Source organism: Ranitomeya variabilis, chromosome 8 (assembly GCF_051348905.1).
Source record: "Ranitomeya variabilis isolate aRanVar5 chromosome 8, aRanVar5.hap1, whole genome shotgun sequence".
Lineage (NCBI taxonomy): Eukaryota > Metazoa > Chordata > Amphibia > Anura > Dendrobatidae > Ranitomeya > Ranitomeya variabilis.
In genome coordinates this window covers 65816541-65837553 of record NC_135239.1, presented here as the reverse complement: position 1 = coordinate 65837553, position 21013 = coordinate 65816541, and the positions used below count along the sequence as shown (strand labels likewise).

The following is a 21013-nucleotide window of genomic DNA, read 5'->3' as shown; positions in this document are numbered from 1 at the left end:
TGGAGGCCAAACCAATAGGCTGAAATGAATTAAGCTCAATATTAATATCAACATATATCAATATAATAATTAATATGAATTATCACTCAATATTGAGCAGAATTACGTATGCCAACATTACACTATATACCATTTGAACCCGAATACAGCCTCTTCTATATATCGTATGAGGCCCACACAGCCTCCCCATGTCCAGTAAGACCCCCATAGCTTTCCAATATCCACAATAAGACCCCCATAGCCTCCCCATGTGCAGCCAAACATCCCATATACATAAATAAAAAAAACACTCACCTCGGTCCCGTTCCTGTGATGAAATGACATCATCGCATAATAATAATCTTTATTTTTATATAGCGCTAACATATTCCGCAGTGCTTTACAGTTTGCACACATTATCGTCGCTGTCCCCGTTGGGGCTCACAATCTAGATTCCCTATCAGTATGTCTTTGGAATGTGGGAGGAAACTGGAGAACCCGGAGGAAACCCACACAAACACGGAGAGAACATACAAACTCTTTGCAGATGTTGTCCAAGGTGGGATTTGAACCCAGGACTCCAGCGCTGCAAGGTTGCTGTGCTAACCACTGAGCCACCATAGTGCTAACCAATGAGCTACTGTGCTGCCCCAGCTGCCGCATCAGCTGTTTCACATGCTGATTGGTGGAGAAAGTGGTCCGCGGCCCCTCCTCCATCAATGCAGTCAGCGTGGATATAGACAGCGGAGACCGCGAGCCGGCAGGCATGGTATGGACGGTGGGCCACTGTTCTCAGCCCCACGGCTGTCTCGTTCCGCGGGCCAGACTGAGACAGCTAGAAGGCCGGATGTGGCCTGCGAGTCGCACTTTGCCCAGGTCTGCCCTATTCTGATGAATGTTCAGCAAAAAATATCAAGAAATGGAAGTTATGAAAGGAATGAAAAGTGACTTAAAGAATGTGCAAATGATGAATGAGTCCCATAGTATTTCCGTGGATCGGGATGGCGCGCCTCACCCGGACGTGTCCTTCCTTACATTTACTCTTGGCTCGCAGTATCCCGAGATGAGGGGATCATGATGACACAGCGATCAAGGAGAAAATCGTGTCACTCTGTCGGCTGCTGGTTATGCTGCATGTGTCTGAGTCACTGTGTATTAAAGGGGTTTCCACTACTCGGACCACCCCTTCTCAATCCATTTCCCCCCAGTAAATAACGCATCTCTAGCGGTGTCGGCACTGGGGCTCCCTTGACGTTATGTCATGCAATCCCTGTGGCTAAGCAGTGCTGGCTTCACACTCCGCACCTTCGGATAAACCTCATACATCTGGAGGAAGGGAGCGCTGCGGCTTCTTCACTTTCTCCGGGTGTATGTGATTCGTCCGCAGGTGATTGGCGGCAGGGATGGCGGTACACGTCACAGGAGAGCGGGTGCTGACATCCCTGGAGGTGAAGGGTTATTATTGTACAAAGGAGAAACATCGGGAATGGGAAATGGTTTTCCAACCACTTTAAATGTATATAATAAAATATTGGAGTCTGTAACAAAATTTGTGGAAAGGGTAAAAACATTTGTGACCAAAACCTATCCTGGTAGACGGGGATTTCTCCGGAGCGGGGGACAATATTTCTTTCCACATCTAGACGCCTCCGGCAGCTGATCCCGCCAGTAAGAGCACACTGGGAATGATACCGCGCCGGGCCCCTCTTTCCTCCAGCATCTTACCCCTGGTGATTGCCGCATTCGATCATTTCCGGCACTGTGCGGCCAGCTGGGAAGGATTATTATCATCATCGATGGATACAATTGTGAGTTTACTTATTATTCTGCTCTTAAGAATGGAGGAATTTTATGTTATTGTGTACTGCTTGTTGCCTAGGTTACCGACCACTTCTGCAAGCTATCAATGGGGGTAGATCTCCATGGTAACGAGAGCTTCCAACAGAGGATCGGACTCGGGGTCACTGGAGCGCACGGTGAGCTCCCGATTTGCCCTTTTCTCTGCCCCTGCAGATACAACGCGTCCCCATAGAGCAGACAGCTTCTGCCCCTCCACCTCAGTGCGATGGAGCAGCATGGGGCAAATGGACAATGAAGGGGCCACTTCAGGGTGGACATAGCATTGGTGCAAGCTGTGCAGCCACACAGGGGCCCCAGAGGTAAAGGGGCCCATTTCTACCTCCAAAGCAGGTGCAAGTTAGCATTTATAGGAGATCTTGGGCTGCAAAGGGCCCATATAGTGTTCTTGCACAGGGGCCCTCTTCTGCGTCCACCAATGATTTGCCCATGTGGGTACATGTGGTTGGCACAACTGTCATGGCTGCGGCGGCTCCTAACACATCCGTGTTACACACTCCTTTAGTGCCATGGTGATGGCCGCCGACCACCGCAGCCGACCACTGCCGGTCACACACGATGCTCCCACCATGCACAACATAAACAGTACACACGAGGACTAGACCCAGCCACAGTCCCGCCCCCCGTCCAATGAACAGGCGCGCCGACAAGTTACTGGCCAATCAGAACACGAGCCTGCGCTCAGGCCTTTTGCTCGGTGCCGTGACCCGGAAGTGTTTGTGCACATGTGACAGACGTGGGGTAGAGCCGCGCGATGAATCTGTTACCGAGGAGCAGTAAGGAGTTCTCCTCCGGCCAGTACTGGGAGCAGTTCTTTCAGCGCCGGGGGGAGCGGGCGTTCGAGTGGTACGGAGGCTACCTGGAGCTCTGCGCTGTGCTGCACAAGTACATTAAGCCGAAGGATAAGGTGAGGATAGCGCCCTCTCCTGGCCGCGCTCACGTGTGTGCTGCTGCTGCTGCTGCTGCGGGGGAACTACAAGTGATATTCTGCAGACCTGAGTGTAAATGTGCTAAATTTAGAGACGTATGTACAGAGAAGACCAGAATAAGTGTCTATGTCCCTGCTGTAAATGCTTCCTGTGGACAGATGGCCTGCATTCTGCTGACATCTCATTATTCTGCTGTTATTAGATATGCTGCATGTGTACAGCTGGGAGGACAGATGGCAGCCTGCATTCTGCTGACAGCTCATTATTCTGCTGTTATTAGATATGCTGCATGTGTACAGCTGGGAGGACAGATGGCAGCCTGCATTCTGCTGGCATCTCATTATTCTGCTGTTATTAGATATGCTGCATGTGTACAGCTGGGAGGGCAGATGGCAGCCTGCATTCTGCTGACAGCTCATTATTCTGCTGTTATTAGATATGCTGCATGTGTACAGCTGGGAGGACAGATGGCAGCCTGCATTCTGCTGACAGCTCATTATTCTGCTGTTATTAGATATGCTGCATGTGTACAGCTGGGAGGGCAGATGGCAGCCTGCATTCTGCTGACAGCTCATTATTCTGCTGTTATTAGATATGCTGCATGTGTACAGCTGGGAGGACAGATGGCAGCCTGCATTCTGCTGACAGCTCATTATTCTGCTGTTATTAGATATGCTGCATGTGTACAGCTGGGAGGGCAGATGGCAGCCTGCATTCTGCTGGCATCTCATTATTCTGCTGTTATTAGATATGCTGCATGTGTACAGCTGGGAGGACAGATGGCAGCCTGCATTCTGCTGACAGCTCATTATTCTGCTGTTATTAGATATGCTGCATGTGTACAGCTGGGAGGGCAGATGGCAGCCTGCATTCTGCTGACAGCTCATTATTCTGCTGACAGCTCATTATTCTGCTGACAGCTCATTATTCTGCTGTTATTAGATATGCTGCATGTGTACAGCTGGGAGGGCAAATGGCAGCCTGCATTCTGCTGACAGCTCATTATTCTGCTGTTATTAGATATGCTGCATGTGTACAGCTGGGAGGGCAGATGGTAGCCTGCATTCTGCTGAAATCTCATTATTCTGCTGTTATTAGATATGCTGCATGTGTACAGCTGGGAGGACAGGTGGCAGCCTGCATTCTGCTGACATCTCATTATTCTGCTGTTATTAGATATGCTGCATGTGTACAGCTAGGAGGACAGGTGGCAGCCTGCATTCTGATGATATCTCATTCTGCTGTTATTAGATATGGTGCATGTGTACAGCTGGGAGGACAGATGGCAGCCTGCATTCTGCTGACAGAGCGGATTCATCTACTGCTCTGTTATTAGATTGCTGTATGTGACATTTTGAATGTATACAACTGGTTGGACAGGTGGCAGCCTGCATTCTGTTGACATCTGATTTATTCTGCTGTTATTAGATTGGTGTATCAGACATGGTGCATGTGGACCGCTGGCAGCCTACATTCTGCTGACAGACTTGGTTTCTCTGCTGTTCTGTTATTGGATGGATCTATCATACATGATGCATGTGTACAGCTGGGAGGACAGATGGCAGCCTGCATTCTGCTGACAGCTCATTATTCTGCTGTTATTAGATATGCTGCATGTGTACAGCTGGGAGGGCAGATGGCAGCCTGCATTCTGCTGACAGCTCATTATTCTGCTGTTATTAGATATGCTGCATGTGTACAGCTGGGAGGACAGATGGCAGCCTGCATTCTGCTGACAGCTCATTATTCTGCTGTTATTAGATATGCTGCATGTGTACAGCTGGGAGGGCAGATGGCAGCCTGCATTCTGCTGGCATCTCATTATTCTGCTGTTATTAGATATGCTGCATGTGTACAGCTGGGAGGACAGATGGCAGCCTGCATTCTGCTGACAGCTCATTATTCTGCTGTTATTAGATATGCTGCATGTGTACAGCTGGGAGGGCAGATGGCAGCCTGCATTCTGCTGACAGCTCATTATTCTGCTGACAGCTCATTATTCTGCTGACAGCTCATTATTCTGCTGACAGCTCATTATTCTGCTGTTATTAGATATGCTGCATGTGTACAGCTGGGAGGGCAAATGGCAGCCTGCATTCTGCTGACAGCTCATTATTCTGCTGTTATTAGATATGCTGCATGTGTACAGCTGGGAGGGCAGATGGTAGCCTGCATTCTGCTGAAATCTCATTATTCTGCTGTTATTAGATATGCTGCATGTGTACAGCTGGGAGGACAGGTGGCAGCCTGCATTCTGCTGACATCTCATTATTCTGCTGTTATTAGATATGCTGCATGTGTACAGCTAGGAGGACAGGTGGCAGCCTGCATTCTGATGATATCTCATTCTGCTGTTATTAGATATGGTGCATGTGTACAGCTGGGAGGACAGATGGCAGCCTGCATTCTGCTGACAGAGCGGATTCATCTACTGCTCTGTTATTAGATTGCTGTATGTGACATTTTGAATGTATACAACTGGTTGGACAGGTGGCAGCCTGCATTCTGTTGACATCTGATTTATTCTGCTGTTATTAGATTGGTGTATCAGACATGGTGCATGTGGACCGCTGGCAGCCTACATTCTGCTGACAGACTTGGTTTCTCTGCTGTTCTGTTATTGGATGGATCTATCATACATGATGCATGTGTACAGCTGTGAGGATAGATGGCAGCATGCATTCTGCTGATAGAGTAGATTCCTCTGTGATTAGATTGATTGCCAGGTGGTAGCCTGCATTCTGCTGACATCTGATGATTGTGTTATTAGATCAGTGTATCAGACAAGGTGCATGTGTAGAGCCGAGAGGACATGTGGCAGCCTGCATTCTGCTGACAGACCTGATTCTTCTGCTGCTCTGTTATTTGATGGCTCTTTCATACATAGTGAATATGTTGGGGATCTTGTGACTTTTCCAGCTAAATCCTTGTAAACTTGTATTCTTCTGATACAAGTGAATGATGTTTCCATATCTACAGTCAGCAGAACGTATCTATGCATTTCCAGACTTGCTTTTTCTTGCAATCCTAAACTACCATTCAGCTGCAGGGACGTGTGTGAACGTTCTCTTCCACTAGTCGGGTCTTAAAGGGGTTGTTCAGGCTCATAATATGGATTAACTATTCTACTGGCAGGTCATCAGTCTCAGCCTACAGATCGGCTCCTATTCATGTGATTAGGAGCTGTTTCTCAGTCCTCAGCAGCGGCTGCTACTCTTTGAATGGAGCACTGTCGTTCAGCTCCAGTGAATGTTTACATCCGGCGGCTGCCACTGGAGCTAATAACAGCTGATCTGTGGCGATGCCAGGGGTCGGCCCTTCCAACAACCTAGTACTACAGGTAATAAGTCATCACTATTTTATGCTCAGGGAACCCTGTGTTTCTGGGGTGTGGGAGGAAGCGCATGCAAACATGGGCAGGAGATACAAACTCCAGATGTGGTCCTTGGTTGGATTTTAACCCAGCGCGGCACAGCAGCAGTGGCGCCAATCACTGGCACACCGAGCCTTACATTGTTATCCTCACTTATTTCTTGCAGGTCTTGGTTGTGGGATGTGGCAACTCTGAACTGAGCGAGCGACTCTACGATGCCGGGTGCCATAATCTGACCAACATTGATGTAAGCGAGGTGGTCATTCGTCAGATGAATGAGCGCAATGCCGGTCGGCGACCCAACATGACTTACCAGCTCATGGATGCCACCAAGACGACTTTTTCAGATTCCCACTTCCAGGCTGTGCTAGATAAAGGGACACTGGACGCAATCCTCACGGACACCGAAGCTGGCACCCTGGAAACTGCTTCCAAGTTATTGACTGAGATTGGCCGTGTTCTCCAGTGTGGTGGCCGCTATCTCTGCGTGTCCCTGGCTCAAGCCCATGTGCTGGAGAAGTTGGTCACACAGTTTTCTCAAGGAGGATGGATGGTTCGTATTCACCAGGTCTCGGAGAGCAGCAGTAAGGAGTCCGGCAGCCAGTTTCCATTGCCAGTGTTTGTATTTGTGATGACTAAAGTTAAGGAGATGCCAGGTCTCCCTCAAGTCTTGGAAATGATGCCGGAGGATGAAGGTGGGAAATCTGTGCGCTGTGGAAGCCCTAGTGAACTGATGGACATGGTGAAAGAAAGACAGAGCTACGCACTGATCCGGAGCCACTTAAACCAGAACCAGAATTCTCCAGAGGTGTCATTAGACTTATGTGATGGGGTCTCTGGAAAAACACGTTATACCTTCCATGTGGTGGATAGTCCAACAGTGCGGCTTCCTCACTCCAATCACTTTGCTATTTTTATCAGTGAGTATTCCCTGTCATTTTGCTGCCTAAAAAATTGGAAATGTGGATTATGGTTGCAACCAAAATTATTCAAGATCCATAGTAAATTAGGTCTATTAGCATTCTTCACAAACGTTCTGCTGTGTGCAATAAACTAATGAGAGAAGAACAATTTCAGTAGCTCATCACAACTGATTCGCAGGTGGGTTCAGTCTCAAGTTTTTACCCTTTCCTGAAAAGCAGCTTTAGTACGTAGTAGAGCCCCTTTGGCTGGTATGACCTGCTGACTTGATGTATAGACAGACACCAGCTTCTGGTTCACTAATATTTTTGCATGTTGCAACTGCTTCCTTCAAATCCCATCAAAGATTTTTTTTATTGGGTTCAAGAAAGGCGAGTATGGCGGCTACTCCTCAAACTTCCAGGACTACTTCTGATACTAAGCCTTAGTGGATTTTGACATGTGCTTGGCATCATTGTCCTGTCTGAAGGTTCATTGATGCTGAAGCTGTAGCTTCCTCACGGAAGACATGATGATTTGTCTCAGTATTTCCTGATACTTAATTGAATTCCTCTTGTCCGCCACATGCTGTAAGTTTTCATGGCCAGAGGAAGCAAAGCAGTCCCAGAGCATCACCAAGTCCCCATCATGCTTCACTGTAGGTGTGGTTCATTTTTCAGCATATGCTTCATTCTTTGTTCTTCAGACATACCTGATCCACAGATCTGAAAAGTTAGTTTTTGTTTTTTGACTCCATAGGACAGAATCCCCAAGCGTCTTCTGCGGCTCATTTATATGATTTTGAGCAGACATGAGCTGACATTTCTTGTGCTTTTGTATCAGTAAAGGTGTACAGTACAGACCAAAAGTTTGGACACACCTTCTCATTTAAAGATTTTTCTGTATTTTCATGACTATGAAAATTGTAAATTCACTCTGAAGGCATCAAAACTATGAATTAACACATGTGGAATTATATACTTAACAAGAAAGTGTGGAACAACTGAAAATATGTCTTATATTCTAGGTTCTTCAAAGTAGCCACCTTTTGCTTTGATGACTGCTTTGCACACTCTCGGCATTCTCTTGATGAGCTTCAAGAGGTAGTCACCAAAAATGGTTTTCACTTCACAGGTGTGCCCTGTCAGGTTTAATAAGTGGGATTTCTTGCCTTATTAATGGGGTTGGGACCATCAGTTGTGTTGTATAGAAGTCTGGTGGATACACAGCTGATAGTCCTACTGAATAGACTGTTAGCTGCTTTTTTCTTGCCATAATACAAATTCTAAGTAAAGAAAAACAAGTGGCCATCATTACTTTAAGAAATGAAGGTCAGTCAGTCTGAAAAATTGGGAAAACTTTGAAAGAGTCCCCAAGTGCAGTGGCAAAAACCATCAAGCGCTACAAAGAAACTGGCTCACATGAGGACCGCCCCAGGAAAGGAAGACCAAGAGTCACCTCTGCTTCTGAGGATAAGTTTATCCGAGTCACCAGCCTCAGAAATCGCATTTTAACAGCAGCTCAGATTAGAGACCAGGTCAATGCCACACAGAGTTCTAGCAGCAGACACATCTCTACAACAACTGTTAAGAGGATACTTTGTGCAGCAGGCCTTCATGGTAAAATAGCTGCTAGGAAACCACTGCTAAGAACAGGCAACAAACAGAAAAGACTTTTTTGGGCTAAAGAACCCAAGGAATGTACATTAGACCAGTGGAAATCTGAGCTTTGGTCTGATGAGTACAAATTTGAGATCTTTGGTTCCAACCACCGTGTCTTTGTGTGACGCAGAAAAGGTGAACGGATGGACTCTACATGCCTGGTTCCCACCGTGAAGCATGGAGGAGGAGGTGCTTTGCTAGTGGCACTGTTGGGGATTTATTCAAAATTGAAGGCATTCTGAACCAGCATGGCTACCACAGCATCTTGCAGCGGCAAGCTATTCCATCCTGCTTGCGTTTAGTTGGACCATAATTTATTTTTCAACAGGACAATGACCCCAAACACACCTCCAGGCTGTGTCAGGGCTATTTGACCAAGAAGGAGAGTGATGGGGTGCTACGCCAGATGACCTGACCTCCACAGTCACCAGACCTGAACCCAATCGAGATGGTTTGGGGTGACCTGGACCACAGAGTGAAGGCAAAAAGGCCAACAAGTGCTAAAGATCTCTGGGAACTCCTTCAAGATTGTTGGAAGACCATTTCCGGTGACTACCTCTTGAAGCTCATCAAGAGAATGCCATGAGTGTGCAAAGCAGTCATCAAAGCAAAAGATGGCTACTTTGAAGAACCTAGAATATAAGACATATTTTCAGTTGTTTCACACTTTTTTGTTTAGTATATAATTCCACGTGTTAATTCATAGTTTTGATGCCTTCAGTGTGAATGTACAATTATCATAGTCATGAAAATACAGAAAAATCTTTAAATGAGAAGGTGTGTCCAAACTTTTGGTCTGTACTGTACATCTTGGAGTTTGGGCATGGAAACCTTCAGTGCTTTATTATTCACCTTACTGTACAAACTGATACCTCAGTGCCTGCTGCCACCAACTGTTGCTGCGTTTTTGTGCAGTCAGTTGAATGTTTTTGATCACCTGCCTCTTCAGAAATGTGGTGTCAGCCATCAAGGTACTGTAGTAAAGCCAGTGTCCCTTTTAAAGGGAACCTGTCACCCCGTTTTTTCCGTATGAGATAAAAATACTGTTAAATAGGGCCTGAGCTGTGCATTACACTAGTGTATTTTGTGGACCCCGATTCCCCACCTATGCTGCCGAAATATGTTACCAAAGTAGCCGTTTTCGCCTGTCAATCAGGCTGGTCTGGTCAGATGGACGTGGTGACATCGCTGTTTCTTCCCCCAGATCTTGCTTATTTTTCCGTTGGTGGCGTAGTGGTTTGCGCATGCCCAAGGTCCCGAATCCACTGCACAGGGGAACTCTGCTTCAGGAAAATGGCCGCCGCGATCTCCATCTGCGCACGCGCGGCATCCCGCGGCCATTTTCCTGAAGCCCCGGGCAGCAGAGCGCTCCATCTGCGCACGCGCGGCCACAGGAAGATGGCCGCCCCCACCGATCACCAGGGGAATAGCGCAGATCGTGCTCTTTTCCCTCCCCTGTGCAGTGGATTCGGGACCTTGGGCATGCGCAAACCACTACGCCACCAACGGAAAAATAAGCAAGATCTGGGGGAAGACACCACGCCCATCTGACCAGACCAGCCTGATTGACAGGTGAAAACGGCTACTTTGGTAACGTATTTCGGCAGCATAGGTGGGGAATCGGGGTCCACAAAATACACTGTTGTAATGCACAGCTCAGGCCCTATTTAACAGTATTTTTATCTCATACGGAAAATACGGGGTGACAGGTTCCCTTTAACTTTGAAACTGTGAACTTTGCTTCTAGCTTTATCTCTAGGGACATTCAATGCCTTTTTTATCATTTGATATGATCTCCTCTTAAGATTTTGGACCTCTTTCTTGACAACCCAAGAATATTTAACTGGAGGCCATTGACCTTGAGAAATAGGCTAAGGTTCCTTAGGAGCAGTGCCAGAAGCTGGTGTCTGGCTGCCAGGGCCACATCTGCCATAAAGAGAGATGAGCATCTCTCCATAGTCTGTGGACTGAGGTATGTCTCAGGGGAGCCGCACAATCCTCCTGATGCCATCCAGGTGCATCGTCATAGTTCTGTGGTGGCAGAACAAGGATTATGAAGCCCCTGAGAGACATCACTCAGTCTGTGTTCCCTGACAGAACACAGTGACGCTGCCATGCTGGCTGGTAAGAGTCGGAAGCAGTTCTTCTGATTGTAAAAAGCCAGCAGCAGCGCCATTGTGTGCTCCTTGGGTGGATACAGCTCCTCACAGGAATTGTGAAACACCGTAATCCCTCTGAATGTATGTATGTGTGTGTCCTTATATGATGAGCATTTATTTAGCAGTATATGTGCATAGCCTCGTTCAATATTTCATATTTTAAGAGTTTTCCGGAATTTTAGATTTTTAATGATTGACTTGTTTTAGTTTAAAATAATAATCTCCGCGGTTATTCACCCTCCCCGCCTCAGTACACCACTCTACTGCAGCTCTGGTCTTTATTCACAGGCTACAGGGGGGAAATTATAATTTATTTTATTTTTTTGTGATGTGCATTTGTATTCAGCCCCCTGTAGTCTGATACTTCACATCACCCTAAGAACACCACCCCTACCGTCAAATATGTTGGTGGCAGCATTGTGCTCTGTAAATGCTTTTCTTCAGGGACAGGGAAGTTGATGGGAAGATGGATGGGGCTAAATACAGGGCAATAATGGAGGAAAAAGGAAAATTTGGGGACTGAGGCATAGGTTCACCTTCCATAAGGACAACCACACTAAACATACTTCCATAGCTATAATGGATGGCTTACATCAAAGCATATTCATGTGTGTGAACGGCCCAGTCACAGTCCAGACTTAAATCTCATTGAGAATCTTTGATAAGACATGAAAATTGCTGTTCACAGATTCCGCCATCCGAACTCACTGAGCGAGAGCGAGTGATCAAAGGAGAATGGGCAAAACGTCACCTTGAGATGTACAGAGCTGGTGGAGATAGACCCCAAAAGACTTGCAGAAGTAATTGCAATGAAAGGTGGTCCTACAAAACATTGCCTTGAGGGGCTGAATACAAATGCACATCACAATTTTCAGATTTATATTTTTCAAATAATTAGAAAACCATGTATTATTTCCTTTACACTTCACAAATACCTCGCTACTTAGTGTTGGTGTATCACACAAAATCCCTATAAAATACATTTAAGTCTTTGGGTGAACATGAAAAATGTTGAAAAGTTCATGGGGTATGAATACTTTTTCAAGGCACTATGCATACTTCATTAACCCACGAGACATAGGACCCCATTGTAGTGATCATGGTGGTGTTAGCTGTGGGATCTCCACAGATCATACCTTTATTTTGAATCCTATGGACAGGCGATACTCATAGTTTGTGGATAACCCTATTTTTTTGTCTTATTGTGGTCTCCGTCTTCTACCAATTTCACAGTTCCACAAGGAAGGGAAACTGAGTGGCTTTTCGGTTCAGAGACGGGACGGAGGCAGTTGGCAGGCAGTGTTGGATTTCGTCGTTTGCTTTTCGTGGCCTTGCATAGAGACCAGCAGTATGAAAGCATGGAAGCCATTCAGTCCGAGTTGTCAGCCAAAGTGCTGGAACTCGCTCCTCCGGGATTGCCTGACAATCAGCAGGTAAGGTCTAGGGACGCCATTATCATTCCTATCTGCCTGTATATAAGCCCCCAAATAATTTTACAGGTAAGTAAAAATGACCCAGTACGTCCAAACAGGACAGATCCACGGAGAAGAAAATCCCCACCAAATTATGTGACTTTTACTGAAGAAATGCAGATCTGACACAGAGTTTATCCATTGCATTACAAATGGAGAATCTGCAGCATAAATTGCTGGACTGTGGTTGTCTGACTATCGTTAGTTTTTCTGTTTTCTTTTTGGACCTGTTTATTTTTACCTTGTATCTTTTTGTATAAACCTGTTCTCATGCAGTACAGTCGGGAAGAGATTAGATTTTTTTCGGTTTGGATTTTGAACCATGATTTATAACATTCATCTTTGGTTCTTTTTACACAGATCCCCTTTTTATCCGCTGGCGGAGACATTGGTATCCGGACAGTCTAGTATCGTGGCAGGAGTGAAATGAGTGGGGAGTATGTGGTGGAGGACGTACGAGGGGATGGAACAAGCTACTTCAGGCGCCTTATATTCCTCAGTAACCAAAATGTAGTCCAGTCTGAGGCTCGGCTGCTGCCAAGTAACGCTCCTAGTGGTAAGAGTCACGAGACAGGAAGTGTGTGGGGAAAGCTACAAGTGGTGTGACGAAGAGCTAGCAGAGCCTGGTGCTGTCACTTCTCCCCCCCCCCCCAGTCCTGTACATCACCTGTTGTCAGCCCCTTTTCCAGTCCAGCATATTGCCTGGTGCTGTCACTTCTCCCCTCGTCCTGTGCATCACCTGTTGTCAGCCCCTTTTCCAGTCCAGCATATTGCCTGGTACTGTCACTTCTCCCCTCGTCCTGTGCATCACCTGTTGTCAGCCCCTTTTCCAGTCCAGCATATTGCCTGGTGCTGTCACTTCTCCCCTCGTCCTGTGCATCACCTGTTGTCAGCCCATTTTCCAGTCCAGCATATTGCCTGGTGCTGTCACTTCTCCCCTCGTCCTGTGCATCACCTGTTGTCAGCCCCTTTTCCAGTCCAGCATATTGCCTGGTGCTGTCACTTCTCCCCTCGTCCTGTGCATCACCTGTTGTCAGCCCCTTTTCCAGTCCAGCATATTGCCTGGTGCTGTCACTTCTCCCCTCGTCCTGTGCATCACCTGTTGTCAGCCCCTTTTCCAGTCCAGCATATTGCCTGGTGCTGTCACTTCTCCCCTCGTCCTGTGCATCACCTGTTGTCAGCCCCTTTTCCAGTCCAGCATATTGCCTGGTGCTGTCACTTCTCCCCTCGTCCTGTGCATCACCTGTTGTCAGCCCCTTTTCCAGTCCAGCATATTGCCTGGTGCTGTCACTTCTCCCCTCGTCCTGTGCATCACCTGTTGTCAGCCCCTTTTCCAGTCCAGCATATTGCCTGGTTCTGTCACTTCTCCCCCCATCCTGTGCATCACCTGTTGTCAGCCCCTTTTCCAGTCCAGGATAATATGCACACTCTGATTTTAGGAGGAGTTTTTTTTTTTTTTTTTTTTCATGTTTTATGCAAAAATATATGAAGGTGTCCATGTTTTAAGTGCTGTTCACGTAGCAAGAGTCTGCTTTATAGAGCTGTATGGGTGTCGAGTATAATGTTACCTTGCTGTAATTTCCTTGTATTTTTATAAAATGTTCAAAATGTGTCTTGCCAGCGAAAGTGGTAATTTTTGCCAAAAATTGGCATGTGGCTGCATGGTTTAATTCTGCCTAGGTTGTCATTTAGTCACTTGCAACAACCCCCACAATCTGAACCGCATAATAATGCTTTCTCTTAAATAGATTTATATGGGCAGTCACTACCAGAAATATCCGATATACTTCAATATATAAAAAAAAAAAAAGTTAAAGCTACTCTGCCTTTTCTATGTTCTCATGTTCCTTTAAACTTGCTGTGTGTGTATAACCTATCTCACAACTGGAATTCTGTGTATGTCATCTCCTAAACTATAGTTATGTGACACGACCTGTAAAGTAATCATCAGTAACTGTGATGGCTGAATGATATATGGTATACTAAGAAACAAGTGACAGAATAAATATTAAAAACCTTAGTGTTGTTTTGAAAAAAGAAAAATCTTTTATATGCGAGTACTTGTGCTTGGTTGATGTAGTAATAATGTGTGCACCTCTGTAGACTGGCCATTCTTTTCATTATTGTAGTTTCTCTTATTCCAGGTCAGAAAAAGAAGAGAAAAGACAAGAAGAAGAAGCAGCAGAAAGCAAATGACAAGATGGACTCTGAGATCACACATGTACTTGACAAGAGCTACTTGTGCTGCGAACATCATAAAGCGATGATTTCTGGACTGTCACTCCTACACAATCCCGGAGTCGCCCCAGGTACGGTTTTACACTCCTTAATGATTGGGGGTATGAAATGGTGTGAGATGGCATTACATAATATAGCAATTTAGTCTGCAGTTTCTGTTCTTTTCTGGACTAGGCATGATATTATGTGTATAAGGGAAATTCAAGTTAGGAATTGACTGAAAAACATTGCTGATCACATGTTCATGTGTATCAATGTCTGATGGGTGTGTGTGCTGACCCGCATCCTGCCATACGAGGTGGCTGCAGGCCGGGTACATAGCTGACCCGCATCCTGCCAGACGAGGTGGCTGCAGGCCGGGTACAGAGCTGACCCGCATCCTGCCAGACGAGGTGGCTGCAGGCCGGGTACAGAGCTGACCCGCATCCTGCCAGACGAGGTGGCTGCAGGCCGGGTACAGAGCTGACCCGCATCCTGCCAGACAAGGTGGCTGCAGACCGGGTACAGAGCTGACCCGCATCCTGCCAGACGAGGTGGCTGCAGGCCGGGTACAGAGCTGACCCGCATCCTGCCAGACGAGGTGGCTGCAGGCCGGGTACAGAGCTGACCCGCATCCTGCCAGACGAGGTGGCTGCAGGCCGGGTACAGAGCTGACCCGCATCCTGCCAGACGAGGTGGCTGCAGGCCGGGTACAGAGCTGACCCGCATCCTGCCAGACGAGGTGGCTGCAGGCCGGGTACAGAGCTGACCCGCATCCTGCCAGACAAGGTGGCTGCAGACCGGCTACAGAGCTGCACGTGGGCATGAGAGATTATGATAATTTGCATTAAGCTAAGCCTAGAGGACTAGAGACAGAAGATGTTTACTTAGCATTTCTAATATTCAGATCTGTCTTATAGAATTGCCATCTTATTTCTTCCTTTGCAGAGCATCAACTTTCTGTATTGGTGGTCGGGCTCGGCGGTGGCAGTCTGTCCCTCTTTATCCATGATTATTTCTTGGGTTCAAAGGTTGAAGCTGTTGAAATAGACTCTGTGGTGCTAGACGTTGCCAGGCGCTGGTTTGGTTTCACTCTAGATGATCGTTTAAAGGTTCATCTTTCTGACGGTCTGGCTCATATAACTGAACTGGCAGAAAAGGGTAAGACGTTTTTTTTTTTTTGCTTTTTTTTTATAAATCATTTTTTCTTTCCTTTGGACTTGGTTTAAGTCTATGAAATAGTCCTAAGTTGAAATCTCTTAATTAAATGTTTTTCTTGTCTTCAGGAGTACATACCCCCCTCCCTTTCCTGCATTCTGGCCGGAGAGGGTGCGTGATGCGCTCCTGATTGACAGTTTGGACCAGTGGCATGGTTGGGTTCTGGTCTGAACTGTGCCCTCCATTGCTGCAAGCAGAGAAAACTTTGCATCTGCAGCTTCAGAGAAGCGCAGGAGGACTGTGTCTGATAAGAGCCGATGATCTGGCCAGCTTCAGACTAGCACTTGTAAGATTTATAGAATGGATCTTGTAAGCACATGCCCCTTGCCTACGAGACCAGCCACCGCTGATAAAATGGACGATAATCTAGGCAACAGGCAACAAACTTTAAGAATCCCTCCATTTATTTACAGTTTTTACAACCATTTTGCTTTTTTTTTTTCCCAAGCAATTTACTTCTTTGTGAAGATGAACTCTCCAGGAAATAACAGTTTTGTGTTTTTTTTTTTTTTCTGGAAGGCTCCTTTGAATGCAGTCGGCATCAGACCAACAAGTGCTATTTCGAAAATAAAAAATGTTATGGGGTGAGCAAGGGCATTAGGAAACAATAGGCTTGGTATTTGGAAACTAATCACATTTATTTATTTTTTAGTGTGTGACTGGTTTCTTTATGCAGGTCTGAGCCGCTCGGAGCAGCTTTTACACATTCAGGGACTATGAATTTCAGAAACATGTTCTCTACACCGAACAAATCATAACCAGTGTTAAGCCAAGTTCACACGTTCAGTATTTGGTCAGAATTCTACATAAGAATTTGTAAGTCTAAACCAGAGGTGGAACAATCAGAGGAAAAGTGTAATAGAAACACGTCACCACTTCTGTATTTCTTACCCACTCCTGGTTTTGGCTTACAAATACTGATGTCAAATACTGAACGTGTGAACATTGCCTTACTCTGTTTGTGTTTTTACAGAGTCTTCACTGCCCGATTATAGAATTTTGTTATTCTGTGCACTTTTATGTAAGAGCCATTTCTGGTTGCAACACGGCCTATGTGATATGATGGAGCTGCATCACACTAAGCTTTCTGATTTGGGCTTTGGAACCAATTCATATATATTTCCTTTAGGGATAATATGCCAATAGTGCACATGGTGCGTTTCTTCCCCCATGTCCCCCCCGGTGTTGTTTTTTTTATCTTCACTAAAATTTGATCTTCTCATTTACTTGACTTCTTGGAAGCTTTATCTTTACACCAGGCACCATGCAGAAAACAAATTCATTAAGCATTAAAGGGGTATTCCTGTGAAGGCATATCCACTGGGTGACCAGGAGGATTGCTGATCAGGCAATAGGCTAAAGTGACCTCTGATCCTTTGTCCTTATGTTCATTGAGAAATCATACTCTCGTCTCAGTTAAAATATCATGGAATATCTAGTGATTTGCAATAACGCTGAGCTGGCAATACCCCGTTAACTATCCACATGCTTTATAGGCGCTATTAGTTGTGCGCCAATAAGCATGAGGACCTGCAATATCAACCTGCTGAAATGTGGACACATTGGTGGTGCTAGGTCCAAAGGGATTCAATGAGTGGTTGTGTACAATAAATAATCTTTAATCCTTAATAGACTTTCCATCTCTCTAGGAAACTTTCCCTACGATGTGATCATGTTTGATGTGGACAGTAAAGATTCCAGCCTTGGTATGAGCTGCCCGCCTCCTGCTTTTGTGGAGAAGGAGTTTTTACAAAGTGTCCAGAAGATCTTAAAGGATGATGGTAAAGAGCGAGGATCTCATTGCTTCTCTTGCCGCATGTCATGCCTATCCTGTCCACATGTGTATGAGAAAACATCAGTCTGGTGGCTCTTACGGAGTCTGCTTCAGATACACAGGAATTAAAACCTAGGGTCATATTTGGGGGGACTTCCGTATGTAAATATTCAGTCTACTGTTCTGTAGTTCTAAAGTTGGTCATGTATACATTTCAGGAGTATAGGTGGGTGGCACGTGACTCGCTACACATTATAACAGTTCAAGGTGACATCTGTGGGATACACAGGTAGGGGATTAAATTGGAGGTGCTGTCACTAGGTCAACAGTTCCTGTTGCCCCATTGAGTAGTGATTGATTATTTATTTTTTTTATCAATGCTTTTTTTTATGGTCTTCACCAAGAGGGTTTGACACACACAGAAATTATGTAGAGCAGCCTAAACACACGCCCCAGAGGATCATGTGAGCCACGCCTATATGTAATGAACATAAGATGGCACTCAATAAAAAGGCCAACATCTCTGGATCTGTACAACAGTCTAAAAGAAAACACCGTAAAAGCTGAATACTCAGGAGAGCAGAGGGAATAAAATAAGAGCAAAAACTGGACACTTTTGGCTTTGACTGGCCCTCTTTACTTTTTGGTTTTATACATTCACTTTATTCAAAATCCCATCGTTGGAAACCGAAGATATGTATGTTAGGGCTTCCATGAGGATAGGGCTGGTCACACTATACTAGAAACCTTCTGGGAGTGAGTTCTCCAGCTATGGTCCAACTGTCGTTATGAGGTGGACATAGTGAATGATGACAGATATCTCGCAGTGGAGAAATATGGTCAAAGTGGTGGTGTCTTATGAGAATCTTTGCTGCCATACTAAATAAGGAGGAGCATGCGCCTCTCGATAAATCTGCTTCTGCTCCAACACGCCCCTCATCAAGACCGACAAGAGAATTGCCGGACTTGGTGAATCAACGCTTTGGAGTTTGTTTAAAAAATTAAGTTAAAAGGCTCCGGAGCAGATTCACCAAGACCGGCACTGTCTCAATATGTCAGTCTTGCTGGAGTACAAGGCAATGAATTTGTTAAGAGACACACAACACTTAATGTGCCGTGCTATAAGTACTGCTCCACTCGGGGACTGGAGTAGCGTTTTTGGTGTGTGAATGGGATAGGTGAGCGCGGTCATGGCCCTATCCCGCCCTGGCTTTGTCCATTTTGACTTAATCAAATTGGTAAATGCCAAAAGTTAACAATTTTTGCATGTCGAGCACAATTGTGACTTTTCAAAGCTTTTGCAACAGTGTTCTGGCGTAAAAGCTTTGGCGAATTGGCCCTATAGTGTGCACATAACTTAAGGGCGCATTCAGGCGTCCATGCAAATTGGTCAGATCTCACACCAGATCACCCAGTAATAATGTGACTACTTGTGCAACTTATAAAGCCATCTTCTGTTCTTTTTAGGAATCTTTATTCTAAATCTGGTGTGCCGTGACCCTGTGCTGAAGAAGAAAGTGATAAATACTATTCATGAGGTTTTCCCTCTTATTTATGTGCAAAAGATTGAGGATGAAGTGAATGAAATCCTTTTTTGCCGTCCTGTTTCTGGACAAAGTCGTGACCTCGCTGATCTTAAGGAGTCGGCAAGAAGCTTGGAGAAACAGTTGAAGAGACCGGGGATGTTATGGGATGAAAGCTTTGTTCTTGCCGACATGCTCAAATCAATCCACATTGTGTGAAGATATCACTATTTGCCTCTTTAGGAAAGAATTCCTGGAGAAAACACATTTTATGGACATGGACAGCAATGTATAGAATACCAATTTTAATTAAAAAAAAAAAAAAATTCTTATAAGATACTGTTCTATATGTTTCAAATGTTAGTTTTTTTTCTTGGTGGCATCTATAAAAAAAAAAGTGAATGGGGGATCTCATCTGTTCTGGATATTATCACCTGGTCAGAGTAGAAAGCAGTCATAAAAAATCTCACCCTGGAGGACACTGTGTAATGCTGAATTTTTTTCTGTAGTGGCGATTAAAGACTTACCTCTAGGTTTCCCCACTGATTACAGCTGACTGCTCTGGTGCCCAACACCAGTAGGGATCGTCCGGTGTGAATCAATAGGCATACTGGTTACGTCTCGTATGCAATTCCCAGTGACTAGATGCAATGTACGATGTCAATCCAGAAATATGGCGCCTGGAAAAGATATTCTTCCCTGTTGCTGTCTTCTTGTTTTATTTGGTTATAGTGCTTACTTATAGTTTTGTTTTATTTTTTCTGATATTGATAAAACAGAAAATGGCTCCTAATGTAAAAAAAAGTAATTTGCAGAAGTGCCCAGCGCAGACGTGAAATACAAGATCAGGGACAGATTCACCAGCATGTCAGGTAGCCTCTGTGTCACAAATACTGGGGGCATGCTGAGCTGGAGTAATCTATAGGTCCAGTACCGGACAAATATTTGTGACCTACCCCTAGTATTACACTTACCAGTCGCAATCTTCAACCCTTTCCGCGGTCGCTCCGCTCCCACTCTGCCATCTCGGTCACCAGTTCTCAATGTAAGTCTATGAGATCCTCTGGTTCTTATAGACTCACATTGAGTAGTGGCCTACGGATCATCCATGAAACACTGGAGCCATCTGGCAGGACAACCTGCAGAAGACTACCGGAGTGGCTCCGAAAACAGGTGAAGCCTGTAGCTGGTAGATATTTTACTAGGGGCAGGGAACTTCCATTAGTGATACCAGTCTGGCAGTGAAATAAGAAAAAAAAAATGTGTCGGTGATGCTCTAACTTTCAATTCTGGGGATTCCCATTTATCTCCTTAGCCCTAAGAACCCTCACTGACCCTGAGAGCAGAGCTAAGTTCATGAGATCCAGGTTCACCAGAGTCCTATCTTGAATGGAGTGTATGTCTGTGGCACAAGTGGAACTAACTGAATGTTGTAGTTGGCTTTCTCTGACCGTCCCATAAACAATGATCGCCCAACTTCCATCCCACTCATTGTTATTCCCTACCCTATAGATAGCAGATGACTTGATTCTGGGAAAACTTCTTTATCCCCTTCCCGATGTAGGATGTAATAGAACGAATGTTATAGTTCATGTTTTGTTGGGGTTTCCACATATGCAGCGGGCTCAGGAGCTGAGGATACACTGTACCTGACATATGCCAGCTGTGTTACACTGCCGGCAACGGCCTATAGTAGCAGCAACCAGAGCTTGCACTGATGACTGTTTAACTATTTAAATGCTGTTGTCAGACTGTGGCATTTAAATGATATAATCACGAGGTGCTGATGGGTTTTTCTGGCAGCTGGGAACATAGTGAAGACCCCCGTGGCTGCCATCTTATTCCTCTTGTGAAGCTCAGCCTGTTGGTGGGCTTCAAAGTCAAAAGACTGTTCTCTTATATACTGCAATACAGTAGTTTATAGAACAAGCGATCAAACATTCCCAGGTTC

General features: G+C 45.5%; 1 protein-coding gene across 1 annotated transcript; it reads left to right on the top strand.

The window, feature by feature from the left end:
• Window positions 1-2529: 2529 nt before the first annotated feature.
• METTL13 (methyltransferase 13, eEF1A N-terminus and K55) lies at window positions 2530-19538 on the top strand. Its single transcript, XM_077277663.1, is given in 8 exon segments — window positions 2530-2743; window positions 6305-7058; window positions 12092-12291; window positions 12691-12886; window positions 14475-14639; window positions 15496-15708; window positions 17415-17546; window positions 19007-19538. Coding segments are annotated over 8 exon segments (2088 nt in total). The 5' UTR covers window positions 2530-2590; the 3' UTR covers window positions 19282-19538.
• The last annotated feature ends 1475 nt before the right edge of the window (window positions 19539-21013 follow it).